Raw genomic sequence first — 20,187 nt, forward strand, 5'->3', positions numbered from 1 at the left:
ATGGAGGCCTAAAACTTACTAGGAAACAAGTGGAACAAGAGATGGGCATAAGTCTTATCTATCACACATCAAGATGGTGATAGAATTCTAATCCTAATGTTGTATTCTTTTGGATTATTAATTGCACTTGGATTATTAATTGCACTAGCAATCAAATATACAAATATTTTAACAAATTTACAGAAAAAAATATTGGAAAAAAAATAATTCAAAACTATTGCTAATTAAACAAGGATATTACAGTAATTATATATTTAATTTTTTAATAATTGTATATTAAGTGAATTTTTGAGGTAGTAAAAGTTAAAAAAAAAAGCATAGATTGAATGATAAATTATCCAACATATGAGGTAGAATATAATTTAAATTTAATTATCTATCTCTATTTATTATCAAATTTTAGTTTATCAATTTTAAACATGAGAGATATACATAGGTAATTAAAAATAATCCAAGATATAGAAGTTAATTAAACTTTCATCATCAAGTTAATATAAAAAGATATAAATACTTTATTCTGATATATATATATATATATTAAGGGTATATATATGAAATTTACTAACTTAGTTGCCGACTTAGAATATATATATACACATGCAAGATAATGTTTTAGAAATAATATACATAGAAAATGACTAATTTTTTTAAACTACAATTATAATTTAGAAATAATAGTTATACTTATAATTATATCAACCATTAGATATCTCTGTACGTAATAAAATTAAAGTTTATTTAGGAAGTTTTAATAGGTTCCCATCTAATCTAAAAGATTTACACTTCTCGTCACCAATCAGTGGCTGCCAAGTCAAAGATCCAAACTTTGAACTTTGAAAAGATGCAGTGAAAAAAAAAGAAAAAATGGAATTTTTTTTAAAAAAATATGAAAAAAAAGAATATCGCCGCAATACTTTTTGCAATTTCAAACCCAACATAAGGTATTATCTCAGTTTACACCCTGTCGTTAGATCATAAACCGCATTAAATAGAAAATGTAGGGTGTGAAATGAGAAAATCCCTTTTAGTTTAAGATTATTTCGAATTTTGATAAATTATATATTTGAATTTATAAGTAAGATTTTAGAAGCAAAGCTAAAATATCGCGTTAATCCAATTCATTCCCTGAGGCCACGGCCAGGGCATTTGTTTCTCTCTCTATGATCTCCAGCCCGCGTGAGGTAAAATCTCCCCTCTCTCTCTCTCTCTCCCCCTTATTACGCGCAAGTTCCTCGGATCATCCACGAACTAGGGTTTCTAGATATTTTATTCGCTCCTGCCTCCGCAAAACCCCTTCCCCATATACTCTCCCGATTAGCGATTTCGTGATTTAGTTCAAAAAATTGGATCGATTTGGCAGTCTTCTTGGGTTAGTAATGTTTGAAAGCCAATCTGGAAGTTTGTAGAAAGGTGAGTTTTTTTTTTAATGCTTCCATGTTATTAAAGTCGGGATTTTGGAATGTGTTTTATGGGATTCTATTTGTTTTATCGTATAGAAAGACAATCTTTTTGAAATTTTTTAATTACATATTCACTCATTCATATCGAGCAAGCTTCTTATTTGATTTTTTTTTTTTTTTTTTTTGGTTGATCTACTCTGGAACGTATTGTTTAATGAATTTTTGTCGAAAATTTATCACCTTTACTTTTGAATTAGATTCCGAGAAATGAGTAACATCAAGAATGAGATTGAGAATGGTACAGAACCAATGGATCCAAGCAACTCGCCATCGAACGATGACATAAATAATGGAGGAGCTGTTGAAGGAGGTTCTGCTTTAAAGAAGGGGCCTTGGACATCCGCAGAAGACAAAATATTGGTGGAGTATGTTAGGAAGCATGGTGAAGGAAACTGGAATGCTGTCCAGAAGCATTCAGGGCTGTCCAGATGCGGCAAAAGTTGCAGGCTTCGATGGGCAAATCACCTGAGGCCAGACTTAAAGAAAGGGGCTTTCACAGTTGAAGAAGAGAAATTGATCATTGAACTTCATGCTAAATTTGGAAACAAATGGGCTAGGATGGCTACTTATGTAAGTGTAGTTTGCTACTTTACTCTCTGTTTTGGAGTTCTGTTTTTTATTATAATCTCTTAATTGATTGTTTTTCTTTTCCCCATTCAGTATGATTGGAGAAAGTTTTTTACCTTATATATGCTAGTAGTTTGAGTTTACAGAACTAATTGGCTGAAATAAGGCATCAAATATTACAAGCCTGGATATGGAAAAAAAAATTTCTTGTAAAAGTTTTGTTTTCCCTTTGTCTTTAAAGGGAACCACAATTAAAAGATTTGAGACTAGTTTTTGTTTATCATTCATTCTGATGCAAATGCTTGGTCCTTATTACTATATGCAAAAGTCTCAATGTCTAAAACGAATTTCTGCAAGAAAATACCCATTTTTCTTATTGTTTTTATATAACTGCAGCATCTAGAGGTTCCTTTCCTTTTGCTCTGTTTACTGTTTGTAGTCTAGCAAGTACTTTTGGATTATGTAGCTAGCATTTTTCGTCATTAAAGTGGTGTTAAAATGAAGAAGTAATCGTTTTTTTTTTCTTGTTTGGTACTCTTAGTAAATTCAGAATAAATCTAGGTTGATTCAATAGAACTACGAGTAATCCTCATATTTATATTATTGTATGTGATTCACACACTCAGTTGATGACTTGCACTCTACTTTGCTTCTTCCTCTCTCTCTCTTTCATTCATATCTTCTGGGTTCTATATTTTCTTTTGGACATAGTAGTTTTGTAAGCTTGCAACTTTTTTCTTTCACCATGAGCTACTAAAGGAGCATGTACAACCGTTCTTCTCAAATTAAGTAGTTTTAAAATTTGAAAGCACAAGTGCTGCTTTCATCATTTTGAAAGGAATCTGTTGAAACTAAACCCTCTCCCAAATTTGTGATATCCTGGTAGGAGCTAGACACATTCCCATTTTGTTCTTTTACTTGAAGTTTTAAGAAGAATGGTCCCTCATAGTGATGAGGATTTTGAGAGATTCATACAAGTCCAATATATAACAATTAAATTTGATTATTTTACTTGCAGTGTCTTATTAAGATGTGCCGTCATGTTGTACTTTTTGATATTCAATGTGACCACAGGAAGTGCTTGCCATCCTCATTTTTTTACAGAACTGCAGAAACCTATTGAAATATAAATTTACAAACTATATAGTATAATTTTGTAAGGCATCTTAAAGCAAAGTCAGGTGAGCTTTATTCTTATGTAAGATGTATGATATTTTTTTTTTTTACTCAAATTTGATTCTTATTAAGTTTGTTTTTACAAGACTTTTATCTATTCTCTTCCTGCTACATTTTCTTTTTAATTTAACAGAAGAGTTATCACGACTACTATCATCTAACGTGTGGATTACAATTTCTTAGTACTTGTAGTTTTTTTTAAATTTTGTGATCCAATTACAATTTTTAGTACCCATAGTTTTTTTTTTTTCATTTTGTGATGCAATCCGTAAAGCTATTTCTGCCAATACTGTTTCCTAAAATTATGCCTTTTACTTTTTGTGCATGACACAAATTTATCTTATGTGAATTCTTCTGTTGTTTGCTGAATATATTGTTCATCGTTATTGGTGAACAATAGAGAAGGTTTATTGTTGTGCATGTTTTGTATATTCAAGGTAAATAACATATTTATAAGAGACTAGGAACTATATTCTAAAATGTTGACTTGGTCTGGGATTGATTGATTGGATATCACAGCTTTTTGGCTAATTAAAAAGTTCAAAGAATCTTTTACTCTTATGCACAATTGATGTCCGCAATTCTAAATCAATCTTTTAGTTATCTATTCCTTATCTCTAGTAATTTCTATGTAGTTTCTTCTGTTTCTTTTGGCATTGGAAAATTGACCTCAAATATCTGTTTCCCAGTTACCAGGGCGCACAGATAATGAGATAAAGAACTTTTGGAATACTCGAATAAAGAGGCGTCAACGTGCTGGTTTACCCCTTTATCCTGATAATGTGTGCTTTCCAGTGTCAAATGAAAATCAGACAAGCCACAATACAAGTGTATTTACCTCCGGTGACAAACGACCCAATGAGCTCTTGCAGGGAAATGTTTTTGATATTCCTCCTTTTGTTATGGGCAATGATACTAACCAAGGGAGTTTATCGTATAGACCTCCTTTTCTAGATTTTTCTCCAAATAAATTGCTTTGTCAAGGCTTTGGAATTCAGAATTCTGTCTACATGAATCCAAGCACAAGGCATATCAGAGAATCTGAAGACTTAATTTCTGAATTTAATGGCTCCTTCCCTGATGAGCTTCCTTCATTTGAGCATTTCCCCATTAATGGGCCTGAGCAGCATCCCTTGGGTTTTAGTTATCCCTTTGATCCTAACCCCAACAGTAAGAACTTGGCACCTTTTGGTGGTGCCATCTCTGGTAGCCATACCCTTCCAGATGGCAACTTCTCTGCTTCCAGGCCTCTTCTTGGGTCTGTGAAGACGGAGCTCCCTTCACTCCAATATACCCAAACAGATCCTGGTGATAGCTGGTTGGAATGTAGCCCCATACCTCCACTAGGATCAGTTGATACTTATATTCAATCTCCTGCAGCAACTGCATCAGTGCAATCTGATTTGTTTTCAGTACGAGAGACTGGAATTTTGGACGAAATGTATGGTAAATCACACACATTGAGCAGTGCAAAAAGTCAATTTCTTGCCAATAACTCGTCTCCTTTAATCGCACTGAATGACATGGTGGAAACTTCAGGGGTTGATCTTTGTGCAGAAAGCCCGCAAGGATATGATGACCCAGTATCCCCCTTGGGCCGATCGGCTGCTTTTGTGTTCAGTGAGTGCACTCCTCCCATTAGTGGCAGTTCGCCACCAGATGAGCTCCAGCCAGCCAAGTCAACTTCTGGTAAGAATCCTAGTGCTTCATTTCTCACCGCTTTTTATAATGGGAGCATAAATAAATCATAAATATAGATTTGGCAGGTTTGAACACTATGACGGCTGCTGATGAAATTGATCCAAGCTCAAAATTGTACGAGGGATATTATTCACCTGGCCCATATGTCTCAAGTATGGATGCTTTATTAGGGCCAGATTTCTTCGGGAAAGGCAATCAAATACCAAAAGTTGAGTCCATGTTTGATGAGAATTTTCCAATGCTTTGGGCTGAAAATTTGTCCGATGAGGACAAACTAATGCCAATGGGAACATCACCCACGTTCAGTCACGGGCTGGGGCTCGAGTCTTTTCCATGGAAGAACATGCCTCAAGCCTGTCAGACGGCCGAGTTTCCTTAAAATCCTCAATGGCACTTCTATGAGATTTATTCAGCTCATGGTTGAGGAAATGTTGGTTTATCATGTTGTTCTGTTTGTTTTATAGACTAGTGGGGAAGTACTTGATACTTTGGATTGTGCATTGCTAGTTAGTTTGTCTTGTCAGCATTAGAGGAATCAGTAGCATTTGCAATCGTTCTTTAGGCGATTGTTGAATAATCTCTAGGAAAGAACTCTTATACTCCCAATATTGGTATTTCAAATTAGGAGTTATTTTTCTTTTACATTTGCTTCCATAGTTTGAAGATCTTTGTGCTTCTGAAAGAAAGTGCTCATGGAATTGTGACTTCTTTCACTTTTCCTGTGACTCTGTTTTCTTGCTACTTCAAAAATCTGTATGTGTGTATGACACTAGTTTATTATATTGATATTAACATTGTTGATCTTTGTGAAAAGTGTATGTTAGGTTCAAATCCTTCAACGTCGGATCCAAGGATCAGACTATGTCCAATTTGATCCAATTTGGTTCCATATGGAAGATATAGATTGTGAGATTTTTCTATCTATCTATCTATCTATCTATCTATCTATCTATCTAGATAAGATATATGAATTGAAAAATAGTATTCGAATAATTACTTGTATATCCACATAGTTTGAAATATTATGAAAATACTGATCTACTTTTTTGTACATATTTCCTTCAGTAATATCATAATTTGTTAGATTGATTCCAATCTGTACCTATAGTTAGCGGATAAGATAATTAAGTTCGCTATCCATATCTATATCTAAATTTAAAAATAAATATAAATATGAATATAATTTTATCAGTATCCAGTCTGTCATCTTATTAGTTTTCACCCCCATAATATACCCTAAAAAGGTACAAAAATGCACTTCCTTATGCAGCAACTAAACATGCCGTGCCTGCCAAGGGGTCGGATAAATAAAACCTCGAATAACTTCCCATTGATTGGGAACAATCGAGCTCGATAAGGGTTCTTATCCGTGGATAGGACCTCAGCGTCGCCTTTAAGCGGCGGGTGACTTTTTAAACCCTACTGCTTCGCGTTGAGCGTTTCTGCGACCCGTGAGCACTTCTATCCGAAAAATTATATATAAAATGTTTTTAGACAGCTTCTATCTTTGAACTCGTCGCAAAACCCTTCCAGTTTGCTAAAAAAAATGGCGGCAATCTTCCACAAATATCCCCTCGCCGCCACCAAAGCAATCTCGTTTCCTCCAAATCCCGTCTCTTCCCGTCCAAATGTGGGAAGTATCTCTCCAAATTTGGGGCAGAATCGTGTCCTGTGTCTTCCATGTCATTCTATCCGAGCTTTCTGGAATTCCACCTCTGGTTTTGGGTTTGGGATAAAAGGTCCTGAATTTGGCCCGTATCGAGCGATTCCGGGCGGTGGATCCGGCGGCGAGGGCGGGGGCGGGAGGTCAGGTGATGGGAGCTCCGGCGGTGGTGGAGGAGGAGGAGGTGATGGTGGTGGAAGTGAGAGTGGTGGGAACGATAATTTCTTGTTCTCGTGGTAAAAGTGCCATCTTTCTGTTTCCTTTTGCGTTGTTATGGGAAATTTTGTTATAACCGTCTTTCTATTGGGAAATTTCTTGACAGTTTTGTTCAGCTGGTGTCAATGCTCAGGAATCTGAGTGACAAATTTGTATACGTTGATGCTTTGTTTGCTTTTCTTTTTCCAAGTACGAATTCGTTAAATTGTTTCTGATATGGATTGTCTTGTTATCACGCAATACGTGGGTGTTCATCAGGACTTAAGAGTTTGCCCATTTCTTTTTTCTCTTCAGAAAGCTCAATTTGATACTTTATTTGAGGAATTGTAGAATACTGTTTAATTGATTATTTAAATTATCACTAGAGATCTTATGGCTGTTCAAGAACATTTCTACATGATCTTCTAATATATTTTTCTATCTTTCTGTACATAAAGCGGTATTAATGTTCAAAGCATCACTATTGAAGCATCGGCATGCAGTTTATTGAGTCTTGTAGCATGGGTTTGAGTAAACAACCTTCCAACTCCTCCTTAACAAGGATAAGGTGGCACATATATATTACTACTGTGGCATCCTAGTGCACTAGGAAGCCTCTTTTTGGGTACACTAAATCATTTAATATATGTATAATCACAAAATATTAATTTCAGCAGCACACACCCTTTTCTTTAACAGTACTTGACAAATGCAATAGAGCTTGGCTGTTCTGTTGCACTTTTATTTTTTGCTTATGCTGATGGTTCTATTTCCATCTTGTAACGTATAGAGAAACAGTAGGTCCATTAACAACCTTATTACATCTTACCAGGTACCTTATGGCTCTTGATAAGCATCCGGTGATAACTAAAGCTATAACATCATCTATACTAAACCTCATTGGAGATTTAATATGCCAGGTTGATTTCCACCTCTACTGATTCTTTTGACATGTTGTTATTTTGTCCGATTTCATAAATCTTCTCTTTATGAGACCAATGTACTATTTCTTACCTTTGATAACTGATATTTCACTTTGATAAAAAGGGCACAATTATTTATGCTGTTGGTACAATATTCTTTATCAGGTCATTGACCAAGAAATATTGTGATACTTCATATCATGACTGTTTGACAAGGGTCTATATGTCATGATGGGTTGTGATATCACTGAACCTCTTTTATCACTTTTTACTACATCTAATTTTCTTGGAGTTGCCCTCCATATTTGCATCTTGCAGCTTCTGATTAATAAGGTGTCAAAGCTGGATGTGAGGCGAACAATTGTGTCCGCTTTCTTGGGACTTGTCTTGGTTGGCCCCACATTGCATATTTGGTATGATAACATGACTATCTAAATGGTTGTATTTCTTGTGGTTTAATTTTATGTTCTGATCTCTTTTTGAACATCTACTCTTGTGCTTACAAAGACCAGTTGATTATCTTGAAAGCTTGCTTGTTAATGTGAAACTTGATTTGCAGGTATTTGTATTTGAGTAAATTAGTGACTATTAGTGGTGCATCAGGGGCATTCGTGCGCCTTTTGCTTGATCAGGTAGGCATTTATCTTTCATTCCCTTTAAGGTTTTAAATCTTGATTTATCATGTCTGGTGAACTGGATGTATATTTGTAGGTTTTGTTTCATCAGATTATATACGTCAAGCATTGCTACTTATGGTATCTCATTCACTATCTGACTTAAAATATGTAAACTATGTCTCCTTTTACAGTCCATCTTCTCTCCTATATTCATTGGAGTTTTCATGGCTTCACTTGTCACCTTAGAGGGAAGGCCTTCTCATGTTGTGCCAAAGCTTCGGCAGGTGAATTACACCTCATTTCTCTGCCTAAGCGATAGTACAATAACAACTCCGGCATATACTTTTTGCAGGAGTGGTTTTCAGCAGTGATAGCAAATTGGCAATTGTGGATCCCATTTCAATTTCTGAACTTCCGCTTTGTTCCACAGCAATTTCAGGTCTCAATATCATACTCTTCTCACCAATATAATCTTAAGATAATGGAAAAATGAGAGGTGAACCTGTGAACCTGTCATAAGATACACATAACTTAGCTTTCAAACTTAATCGCTGGATGCCCTTTTGTCATTATTGTATTCCAAAATTATGTATTGTGGAATAATATACACTACTTGAAATACTTACTCTTTCCCTCTAGAGGACTAGAACTGTGTTCTGCTTGGGAAATTTTGTGATTTTTCTCGCTGATGTTACTTTTTATTGATTTGAATATCAGGTTCTTGTGGCAAACATTGTAGCTCTGGCATGGAATGTGATTCTGTCATTTAAAGCTCATAAAGAAGTTGTTCTGAAATAGGTAGCTCCTTCTTCATTATGTATTTGGTGAACATAACGTTCTATGATGACTCTTTTTATCCTTAAGTAGGAGAGCAAGCTCTTGTCTTCATAACTTTGTATTCAATGCTTGAGCTTTTTTGCTTGTTGATGACATCTTTATGTCTTGCAGTTTCCTTTTCTCAGGTATAAATCTCCAGGAACAACTGGCCAACCATGAAGAATTGCTGGGCAGCAATTCATCCAACAATGTGGTAAATGTTTCATAGCAAAGAAGCATTTGAGGAAACCTTTTTTGATATCCTTCTTAGTCTGTTGAGCTTTATGCTAAATTATGAAATTTTCTATCAGCTTCTTCTCACTGGATGCATGCAGTTGATGTGCTTCTCTCTTTTTCTTTGGATGAAATCGAAATTTTCTTCTTCAGTATTTTGATATTTCTTTCTCTTTTTCTTTTTTTTTGAAAAAAAAAATTCATAGGTTAATTGACTGGAGAGGAAATCAAATCACTATCCCTTTCATTTAAACCATCGTTGACATATACAACCTAATTATTGACCTAAATATTATGCCATAATACCAAACTCTTTGCAAACGGTATCTATTCTCCTTATTCCCGACAGCATCAAGTTCAGCCACGTGGCCCACATACGAGTCTGTTAGTCAGCGAGCAGAACAATTGTGGGTCCCACCTCTGACCAGGATTCCTCGTCGATGACTCGTATGATTTGAGTGTGCTGGAAAACTATTTAGCGAAAGAGTTCCCTCAACGCACCTATATTAGCTTTAAGAAGACAGTAAGTAGCAATAATTATATTAATACTTTAATGCGTGGTAAAATAAGTATATAAAACTAATAAAACTACAATTATCATCACTTAATCTAAGAAAAGCTAAGAAAAAAGTAGTTATAGTAAACCACATAATTTCTCCTACATGGCCCCCCAAGTCTCCAGAGTAGGGTAGCTCAGGCTCACAAATGGATCGAGCTCGAACCGATCGGGTTCAACCGAAGCGGACCCAACTACCTCCGGTCCGGCCACCTCGTCCCGGTCGAGCAACAGAGCCGATGTGTCGAGCGTGGGCACGAAGCAGCTCTCCGCCGTCTCGACCCGCTTCGCCTCCGGTTCGACCGCCGGCTCCACAGGCGCCTCCGGGTCGTCGACCCGGACCCCGGTCACGTGCTGCACCATCTCCCGGAAGTTGGCCGGGTCGGCGACGATGTAGGTCGTGGGGAGCCTCTTCGACGGGCGGGGCTTCCGCTTCGAGACCCTCCCGGTCGCCCGCGGGGGGAAGAACGGCCGCCGAGGCGGCGGCGAAGCGCCGGCGAGGTGGAGGAGGAGGGCGGACGAGGAGAGCAGGTCGGGGTCGCGCGCGAAGGACTGGGAGATCCAGTAGGGGTCGAGGATCGACATGGATTCTCTCGATTAGGGTTTTCGAATTTAGCGCATTCCAATTCGTGGATTTAGGGGAGAAGAGTGAGTGCAACGGTGAGTGCGGGATGGAGGGAGAGAGAAGGGGTGGGGTGATTTGGTTATGTAGAGGGGTTTGGGTGCATTTAATGAGGCAGTTGGGTGGGGGTGGGGGTGGGGGTGGGGGTGGGGGTGGGGCGGGGGGGGGGGGGGGGGGGAAGGCAGCAACGCGGGCGGGGGAGCCACGTGTCTTTTAATATTCCCGCCCTGCTTTAATTACAGTGTGTATCGGAGATCGAGGCGTGAGGGTTGGATAAAAAAGAAATTATTATTCGCGGTGTATATCGGTTAATGGGGGAGAGCCGGAGGAGCTCAAATAATTGATGTCCACCTTGTTCGTCCTTGTTTGTTCTTCTAGAAAGATTACTTTATAATTATTATTTAAAATCCGATCAGTATTATTTGAGATTAGATAAGTTTATCTAATTTGTATCTAATAAATATCTTTAAATTTCACGTATAAAATTATAAGAGAATAAAGTAATAGAAATAAAATTGGAGAATAGTAAAAGTGAATTTAATAATTCCACGAGGAAGACGCGCCGTCTCAGGATGACGTCCTTCTACGTCACGGTGACCTCACTGTCGTACTATATATCTATTTTGGTCCTCGTAATCTTTCACTTTTCTCTTTTGGTCCCTCCCCATATGCTTGAGTGGTGGGTGATTGCTATATATCTTGCAACTAATCCACTCGCAAAAAAGTGGAAGCACTGGTGTTCATAAAAAGCCTTCGCTTTACCCATTTGCATACAAACTAATCCTCTTATGCAAACTCTAATGCATGGATATGCATGAAAATTTCTATTGTTGCTAACTTTGCAACCAAGAAAAGTTATTAGACCTAATCTTGCAACTTATTATAAGGAGATTTAAACCTAATGAGTAAGACTTCAAAATTTTCAATTATTTTTCACAATTTGATGTGATCCAAACCAGATTAGCAGCACGTTATTAGACCTAATCAATGATTAACATAGTTGGCTAACATATAATAACAAAGATGGTCTTTATTGCCATGCTTCTTTTAGACTTTTGCAAGTAAGCACACAAAACGATAACCACTTGTTGGTAGACTAATGGTTGCACCTCAAGCTTTTCTCTACCAAACCCAATAATCTAAGTGAGGTCTCTGAAAGAAATTTCCTCTTTTCTTACCCTATGTACTTATAATATAACTATCTTTAGCAGTTGCCTGTGTAAGCTGTTATCTTGTGGAATTAAATTAATCACCATCCCTGATGTTCTTAGTTACTTTAATCACTGCCAATCTTGGAGTTGGTGAGAAGTGAGGGGGCTTTGTCTCAAAACTTTTACAAAGTCAAACTAGGTCTTTTGCCTTCCAAGTCCACTCGATTTAATCTAATATTTATCTCATCTCTAATAGAGATTGCTCCATGTTGTGAAGCTGACTCTGTCAATAGAATTAGATCAACTTGTAAGTTTGGCATTATAAAAAATTGAAGCTCTGAAGTCTATTCAACTGTTGTTCTTGTCAGACAAATATTTCAATGTTAATTAAGCCCATTTTTAAAGCTAAGTTGCAGATTCTTGGCCTAAACTGCTTAATCCTATGATTTATTCTCATAACAAATCATATTTATTATTCATGATTTTAATGAGATCATTACATTGGTGTACTCAGAAGTTGTGCAAGATTTTTTCTTTTTTTGCTTAGATGTCTCCATCGACTGCTAATAACCATGTGTACCTACCTACTCATATTTTCTTGGCTTGGTTTATATAATTAGCATATGCATCTCGCCTTGTCAGAGACCTATTAGTCTCTTGGATTGTCTGCGCACCAACCGGCCAATCCATGAATCCCTCTTCAAGCTTTGTGAGACAATGGAAAGGTCTGAATAATACTTTTGCATTGAGTTCAGCCATTCATTTTAGTTTACTTGGTGATCTTTAGCCCTTAACATGTCAGTCTCTGAGGTAGATTCTATTTGATTTTGAACAATTTTATGTTTGACCGTATTCTGAAACTATGACTCGATTTTCGTCGGTCGTCGGAGAAGAGAGGCGGTCTCTGTTGCATATTTAAGCTTCAAGAAAGAATAATTCTGATTGAAGAGTTAAGGCTAGGAATAGTTTGGCAGCTGAATTGGGTTGCTTTAGTCAAGATTGTAGCTATCAGAGGATCTTTTCATGCTTTAATTGGCACAGCTTTGTGAAAGAGATGTTGCAACCAATTAAGGGCTCAGTGGGGCAAAATCAGGTGGAGTCTGGTGCTTGAGTTTGACTTGGGTCAGGAGAAGAGTTGAGGTGGTGACCTGGTAGGTAGTATGGAAAGTGATAGGGTTCTACTGCTTCAAAAGGGTACTGGAAGAGGTCAAGATTAAGCTACCTAATGTGCCGTCCATCTTCTCAGCGATAACTGATGAGATATGATAGCATCATCTGCATTTTATCTTGGCTCTCTGTTTGGCCCATCAAGTATCTCGTCCTAATTCAATCAATACAAACTTAATAATATATCTCTGATGTTTTATTTTTTGTTAAAAGGAAATTTTCATTAATCGCCAAAAAATTAGCGCAAAAATATATCAAGTATTTAAGACGAAACTTAGTGTATCACCATGCAAGATTTCGCAGTTTTAATAAGCTGGAGGAATACACCAAAAGAAACTGGACAATAAACATGAGACAGAGATTAAACTTCTTACTTTATATATGTAACTTATATCCATTTAAGAACAGAGCAGCTCTGCTGATCACTTGACACAGGTATTTTTGAACTAAATAAGATAGCAATTGTAGTAGGATTGAGACCCATTAAAGATGCAACGCAGATCGCCTTCTATTTTAAATTAACACAACATCAGAAACCAATATAGTGTCCAATAATCCTAGCACAGGCTTCCAGCAACTCGCTAATACATCAGTAGTTGAAGAACTTGAGAACTCTAATCGATTAACAAACAAAAACATAGACAGGCCAACAAAACTTTGCTATAGAGTGAGACCAGACACACTTCCAATCAGATAAATAAAGCAAAAAATTGGCACTTAAGTACTACTTCCATGTAATTTTGTGAAAATAACAGTCATATGGACAAATTCGTAAGCTCCACTATACTATGACACAAGTGAAGTACATACTAAGTCATACATGAAACCCTCAGTAGATGAAACCAAGAATGGAGCATTCCCTCGTGAATTTTGAAAAAAAAATAATTCTGATCAACTTTGGTTGCAATGCCATATTTGATTTAACTCTGGATTCAAAGTAGCAACAATACATCGTGGCAAAATAAGTACTGTTAGTAAAGCAACTGCCAGGTGTTTGTAATCTTTGCAGTGGGAAGTAGCTTCATTAATTGGAAATAAGATACATGGATGAGAAGATGCAAGAATCCTTAGTGCGTCCATCAGGCTTGGCTTACCAAATCTCTAAGGCAGCTCTCATATTGGTCTTGCTACAAGGCCTCCATCCACTCTTCTCTCAATGGAGTATGGCATGTAAGTACCAAGAATCCTGTCCCACATGACAAAGAAGGGCTGCGAGAAGTTGTACTTGCTGCCATAGAGCTGGTGATGGATATCATGGTAAGCAGTATTGTTCTGAAAGAGCAAATGAAATGGGTTTCCTGGTAGCCAGAGTCCACAATGGTCATCGACCGTCTTGATAGTTGCAAAGGAGAAGAAAAGAATAGCTGTCCTTGGAGACATGCCAGAGATAAGGAAGGACAAGGCCCCTCCTACTGTGTCAAGAAGGAGCCCCTCAATAGGATGGTTGTAGAGTGCTCCAAATGAGTATGGTACAACCAGCCGGTGGTGCTGTGAATGGATATGACGGTAGAGGAACTTGTTGTGGTGCATGTATCTATGCATGAAGTACTGCCATGTGTCCATTACCAGCATCGCGAACAAGAACTGCTTAGCATACAAAAAAAGGGAGCCTTGAGATTCTGGCAAGCTCACAGCAGTGTTGTCACCTGCAACCTACAGAGTGTTATCAGGTAAGAGTTCATCTAGAACCTAGCATCACTTTTAATCATATTATTGCTCAGCAGAAATGGACATTAAAGTGTATGCGTGCGGAACATTAATAAACATCAAGGTCCTAATTTTCTTCTATTCAAGTTACCCATCTACATGATATAAATGAGTAAGAGTAGAAGCAAAATCAAGTTTGCATATGCTTGTATGTATTTACTTGTCCATGTTTTTTCTGTAAGAAAATTTCAATAATCGCAATTATATAACAGTAATGCAGTAATGGATCAGCTAGCAGTGAAGTGCAGAGTAGAAATTTCAAGGATCATTCACACAATCAATGCCAGAATATGCTTTTCAAAATTAAGCAGCAGACTAAGTGTTGATGCACCAAATGACCAGTAGGTCACTGTTCTACTAATGAAGTGCAGTGGTATCAAATAAACCATGTTAGGAAGTATTCAGAGCATCTGAATATTGAAACATAAATGTTCAAAGTTAATTAAAACAACAAGAAGGAAAAATTATATATCATCTTAATATCCCACCATTCATTTTAAAAACAAAGTACAAATTGTCAACCATCATCTATGAAAAAGAAGAATATCCATGAAAAAGGGAGTGTTTTCTCTGGTATTTGTATTGGATAAGGATCAAAAAGATTGTTGTGTTTATGCATGCAAGCAAGTAGAAGATTCATTAAACAGATTAAGTGCAAGGAAAACTTACACAGCTAGGCAACAACATATGGATAAATTGAATGTTGGGTTATCGTCATATATATATATATATATATATATATATCCCATGACAAAAAGTAGAATGTCAGGATAAGATAAAAGTTTGCCTCTTATAAAGCATGGAGAAGGAACAAATCAAGAGATGAAAGGGGGGGAAGAAGAAGAAAAGAAACGGATTCAAAAGATAATTGCTCCATGTATTTCCTACTCCCATCTCTCATTCTCGCCATACTGGAAACTGGCGAGAATGAGAGCCATTCTAATCCTCCCGTGCACTTTCACATTACCAATATGAATTCAAATAAATCCCACTCATTGTAAATTACTCATAACTATTCGAACATAGAATGACAAGAAGAAAGGAAGACGCGAACACGAGAGCATCTCACGGTGAAGAGGAGAATGGAGACGGCGGCCTGGACCGATTGCTGGAGGAGGACGCCCTTGACGACGGTGGCCTTGGAAATCGCGTTCTTGGCGTCCTCCTCCTTACGCGAGTGCATCCGGAACCGGTCGAGGCCTTGGAGGAGGCAGTAGAGGCCGGAGTAGAGCCAGTACACAGCGATCGGGACGATGGTCCCGAGGAGCTCGTCGGAAACCCAAGGGACCCGTCCCATCGAGCCCCCCCCCAGTCCGAAACCCTAGGAGATAGAAGAAGGAGACGAGAGAGGTGGAGGAGGGAGGAGAACAAAAAAAAAGAGCGCTCAAAGGCGACGCCTTTTTGGGAGGTTTTCGTTTCCTTTGGTACGTACGAGTGGAGGGGATCCGAGTTGTATGCAGTTGGAATTCTTCGGTTAGGGAGGTCTCAGCCAATAGAAGGAAAGCTTCTCCTCAATTCTTGGACGTTATAGGCAAAAAAGAAACATAATTTAAAATTAAATTAAGCTCCTCCTTTTATTCGTTATTCATCTATGTACCTATAGTTTATTCGTTGTCATTAATATATAAAAAATCAATTAATTAACCAATACTTTTTGTTCTTTCTCTAAGAGACGTGGTAACTAATGGTGCCCTAATTAAACATCTCATTACAACTATGGTTTAATTATAATTAGATGTGAACTATTATCTAATTTTATATAGCCTTATTTTTATCCATTCAAATGAATACTTTTTTCTATTTCTTAAACTTGTTTTTCTCTAAAATAAAAATAAAATAGTTCATAAAGTGTCTAAAATTGATAATCTAATAGTTAGATGATATTCTTTAACAAGTAGATATAATGATTAAACACGTTACATATACTATTATCTTTTTTTTTTAACAGTAATATCGCTGTTCAGCCAAGTGAGAGGTTTGTTTTCAGGACTATCGTCCTACCTCGTCTGTCTTTTATTATATGCAATTATTTGTTATCGTTGTTATTTACTTAATTTTATATTTTATCATTGTTTAGTCTATTTTTAATTAAAAGTGATACTTGTGTCTAAAATTCAATTGCAACTTAATACACCGTGTATTAGCCTTCTAATTATATAAAATTTCTAAAATATTTTTTTAAATTAATTATTCATTACTAAGTGATTAATCTTAGACGAAGAAAATTGAAAGTAAAATTAGATTTGTAAGAGGGTCAAATAGTTTTTTAAGAAAATAGAGTTACATAAATGTGATATAGTTCACAAGTTGTAATGAATAATTACTATTTCTATATATATACTTTCTAAATTCTTTTTACCATATAGAACCTTGGATTTTAGAAAATTTATAGTTTAAAAAGTTGGTATACTTAAATTTTTTAGTTGAGAAGTCTATGAATAATTTTTGTAGTTCAAAATTTTATATAGATAATAAAAAAGTTGAGGATTTATATGAAAAATTGTGATAGTTTAGAGCAAATAATCTCTAAATGTAACTAATCCTTAAGTAATCCTTAATTAATTATTCTTAATAAACCCACTCACCTTTGTCCGGTTAGAAGCAGGATAATAACTACCCGAGAAACTCAATTACATGGCCAAAAAGGGGGACGAATAAATCTTTCGGCCTCTCTTTCTCTCTCGATCGATCGATATCGAGCGATCGTTCTGGCTTCCTCCTCCTTTCCCACCCTAAAAGATATTACAATTCTATATTTAAGTCGATACGGAGGGCTGAAGCAACAAAGGTAATAATATTAGCAAGTCTTTTTATGCATTTTGGTGATCTCTTGAGTTAGTTCTTCGATATTTGAGAAAAGCGAGAATTAGGTCAAAAAAAATGATCGCTTTTGGGGCGTTGTATTTGAACGAATGATCGCTTTTTTCTTATTTTTCTGTTTAATCTTTGATTTTTCTCTTCAATTCGGTCCCTTTGATAGTTGATAGTGTTAATTTAGCTATTAATTGTTGTTTTTTCTAGGTAATTCTTCTGTTGGAGAGTCGAATTGATTTCATTTAAAAGGTTTAGGGCATAATCATGTCGGCTTCGACGGCGGCGATTCCGAGTTCGGCTGCCAACGCCAACCCTTCTTTGAGCTTGGATTCGAATTCTAGACAAGATATAAGAAGGAGAACAATCCCTGTGGTAAAGAAGAAATCTGATGCAGAGATGCTCATGGAAAACCGGATAAATGGGGTCTGTGATGATAAAGTCGTTGTTAGTGGGAAGGATCTGAGCCTTGAGAGGCCGAAAGATTCTTCCGAAGTGAAGAAAGATTTGGTTGCTTCAGCTGTGGCATCACGGCGGAAGAAGGGCATGCTAAAACCAGAGAAACCCAAGTGGCAAATTGTTCTTAGTGTTCTTGCAAAGACTTGCGTTCTTGTTATGGTTGTTTGGTGGACGAGTCAGTTAATTTGGAGATGGAAGGATGGGAAGGGACCATTTGCCGTCTTGGACACTGAGGGCAGGCTGTCTGATGTGGAGGCATCTTTGAAGAAAACGGCAAAGATGTTGCAAGTTCAGCTGGAAATCGTGGATAAAAAGATTGGGAATGAGATTGCCAAGGTGAAGAACGATTTAGTGAAGCAAGTTGATGACAAAGATGCATTTTTGCAGGTAGAGATGAAGAAACTGGAAGATAGGACTCTCAATTTGGATAAATCATTGGCCGAGTTTGTCGAGATGGGTTTCATCTCAAAGAAAGAGTTCATGGATTTTTTGAATGATTTGAAGAAAAGTAAAGGTTTAGATAATAGTGTTAATGATTTAAGTTTGGATGACATAAAAAGTTTCGCTAAGGAGATAGTTGAGAGGGAGATTGAAAAGCATGCAGCCGATGGGTTAGGGATGGTTGATTATGCATTGGCATCTGGTGGGGCAAAAGTGGTTAGTCATTCGGAGCCATATACTTATGGGAAAGCGAGCAAGTGGTTTTCTAGTGCAAAAGGTCGAAGTGGTGTACATACAAATTCTCAGAAAATGCTGGAGCCAAGTTTTGGTGAGCCTGGACAGTGTTTTGCCATGAAGGGGAGTGAAGGTTTTGTTGAAATCAAGCTAAGAACAGCAATAATCCCTGAGGCGGTCACACTGGAGCATGTCTCGAAGGTGATATTTTGTGCTTCGAATTATTATATCACTTATTCATTTTTTTTCCTTAGATGGCATGGTTCTAGCATCAGAACTTTGAATATTGAGGTTGGCATAGACAGTCCTTTCATTTTCACCACACTGTTACTTATTATCTAGGAGCTGCAGAAGATTTTGATCTTTATAATTATGATTATATTAGTTTATCATCTTCGATGATTCCATAACCACACAGTACTATTATACTATCTCCATTACTAAAACAGTAGGAAAGCTATCATAGTTGCTATTCTAGCTTTTGAGATAAGTCCTTTTATCATTTGTCTGATTACATTAGTCTGTCTTGCTCATTGTTGTTTTTTGTTCCTTACTGAGTTCGCCAAGTGCTTTGTTTTATTTCTGTATGTATACCTGCACTATATCAGATTATTTCATAATAGTTGATACAAATCACAGTTTCAATCAAAAAGTTCCTATGTAATTATGTAGTTTAATAGATTGATTTAAACTTGGGCTAAATGTAGTGCTTCTTTGTTGATACTTGATACATCTTCTACCATCCTTATAAGTGTTTAAGGTGAAGAATCATGATCTAGTTGATTTGGTTGTCATACAGAGCAAAGAGGGCAAAAATATGGAGTTCTTTATTTACAACTCTAATACTGCAGAAGCAATACATTCATAAATCTTAAATACTACAATAACAGCGATACCCATGAAATTTATATATTTATATAATGTTATTGCTGCAGCTGCTGGCATTTTCCAGTTTCTTTTCACTTCACTTTTGTCTATTGTTTGAAGTTTGAACAATCACTGAAACAAATTGTAACATGGCGGTTGTGTAGAGTGTGGCTTATGACCGGTCAAGTGCTCCAAAACATTGCCGAGTCTCTGCATGGCATCAGGGACCTGATGATGCTCCATCCGGCCAACCAGAGAAGATGCACATTTTGACTGAGTTCTTTTACGACCTCGAGAAGAGCAATGCTCAGACCTTCAGTGTCGATGCAACTGATTCACGGATCATCAATATGATCCGCCTCGACTTCTTTTCCAACCATGGAAGCTCTTCGCATACATGCATTTATCGCTTCAGAGTTCACGGTTATGAGCCTAGCTCATTTTAATGCTGTCACAATGCAGGTTTGAGAAGAGTACACAGCTAGGGGTTCCCTGCTTGTAATTTGTTGTGATGCTTATATATACTTTCAGATATCTTCTTCTTTGTTCCTTTTTTATTTTTATTTTGGCTAATCATCTTATAGCCCAAGAAAGCGACCCCAGTTTTAATTTGGGCGCCTTTGCTCCAACTCTTAGCTCTTAAATTTTCTTCACTAGCCAAATTAATCTTAGACTTTGATACTGTGGTTTAATGTGTATCCAATTTTCTGGTTTGATATTTGTTCTCCATCTAGATTTGGAAGGATATATGAACCGAGCTCAATTTTTTTCTTGCCTTAGTATGAAGGGTTTTATGCTATAACCTTTACTATGTTTGCTT

General features: G+C 36.9%; 5 protein-coding genes across 8 annotated transcripts; 3 read left to right on the forward strand and 2 right to left on the reverse strand.

The window, feature by feature from the left end:
• The first annotated feature begins 1,083 nt into the window (after positions 1 to 1,083).
• LOC140776774 (transcription factor GAMYB-like) lies at positions 1,084 to 5,717 on the forward strand. 3 transcript variants are annotated; one of them, XM_073120627.1, is made up of 4 exons: positions 1,084 to 1,181; positions 1,658 to 2,030; positions 3,893 to 4,892; positions 4,961 to 5,717. In XM_073120627.1, the coding sequence occupies exons 2-4, from the start codon at positions 1,668 to 1,670 to the stop codon at positions 5,281 to 5,283; spliced, it is 1,686 nt and encodes a 561-aa protein (XP_072976728.1). In that variant the 5' UTR covers positions 1,084 to 1,181; positions 1,658 to 1,667; the 3' UTR covers positions 5,284 to 5,717. The 3 variants fall into 3 exon arrangements, with proteins under 3 accessions (XP_072976728.1, XP_072976727.1, XP_072976729.1); XM_073120626.1 differs by lacking the exon at positions 1,084 to 1,181 and adding an exon at positions 1,188 to 1,410; XM_073120628.1 differs by lacking the exon at positions 1,084 to 1,181 and adding an exon at positions 1,188 to 1,410 and having other exon boundaries at positions 4,970 to 5,717.
• Positions 5,718 to 6,311: 594 nt separating this feature from the next.
• On the forward strand, positions 6,312 to 9,466 carry LOC140776701 (protein sym-1). 2 transcript variants are annotated; one of them, XM_073120513.1, is made up of 8 exons: positions 6,312 to 6,803; positions 7,595 to 7,682; positions 8,004 to 8,098; positions 8,245 to 8,317; positions 8,494 to 8,586; positions 8,655 to 8,741; positions 9,020 to 9,100; positions 9,265 to 9,466. In XM_073120513.1, exons 1-7 carry the CDS (start codon positions 6,451 to 6,453, stop codon positions 9,098 to 9,100), a joined length of 870 nt encoding a protein of 289 aa, XP_072976614.1. In that variant the 5' UTR covers positions 6,312 to 6,450; the 3' UTR covers positions 9,265 to 9,466. The 2 variants fall into 2 exon arrangements, with proteins under 2 accessions (XP_072976614.1, XP_072976613.1); XM_073120512.1 differs by having other exon boundaries at positions 6,313 to 6,803; positions 9,251 to 9,466.
• A 102-nt stretch (positions 9,467 to 9,568) lies between these two features.
• LOC140776702 (calmodulin-binding protein 25-like) lies at positions 9,569 to 10,612 on the reverse strand. Its single transcript, XM_073120514.1, has one exon. The coding sequence runs from the start codon at positions 10,491 to 10,493 to the stop codon at positions 10,011 to 10,013; it is 483 nt and encodes a 160-aa protein (XP_072976615.1). The 5' UTR covers positions 10,494 to 10,612; the 3' UTR covers positions 9,569 to 10,010.
• A 3,200-nt stretch (positions 10,613 to 13,812) lies between these two features.
• On the reverse strand, positions 13,813 to 15,900 carry LOC140776529 (sphinganine C4-monooxygenase 1-like). The gene is made up of 2 exons (XM_073120261.1): positions 15,625 to 15,900; positions 13,813 to 14,501 (listed from the first exon to the last, which is right to left on the reverse strand). Exons 1-2 carry the CDS (start codon positions 15,850 to 15,852, stop codon positions 13,962 to 13,964), a joined length of 768 nt encoding a protein of 255 aa, XP_072976362.1. The 5' UTR covers positions 15,853 to 15,900; the 3' UTR covers positions 13,813 to 13,961.
• Positions 15,901 to 17,182: 1,282 nt separating this feature from the next.
• Positions 17,183 to 20,145, forward strand: LOC140776690 (SUN domain-containing protein 1-like). The gene is made up of 3 exons (XM_073120498.1): positions 17,183 to 17,343; positions 17,577 to 18,701; positions 19,532 to 20,145. The coding sequence occupies exons 2-3, from the start codon at positions 17,634 to 17,636 to the stop codon at positions 19,811 to 19,813; spliced, it is 1,350 nt and encodes a 449-aa protein (XP_072976599.1). The 5' UTR covers positions 17,183 to 17,343; positions 17,577 to 17,633; the 3' UTR covers positions 19,814 to 20,145.
• The last annotated feature ends 42 nt before the right edge of the window (positions 20,146 to 20,187 follow it).

Source organism: Typha angustifolia, chromosome 14, assembly GCF_048772165.1.
Source record: "Typha angustifolia cultivar Huaian chromosome 14, ASM4877216v1, whole genome shotgun sequence".
NCBI lineage: Eukaryota > Viridiplantae > Streptophyta > Magnoliopsida > Poales > Typhaceae > Typha > Typha angustifolia.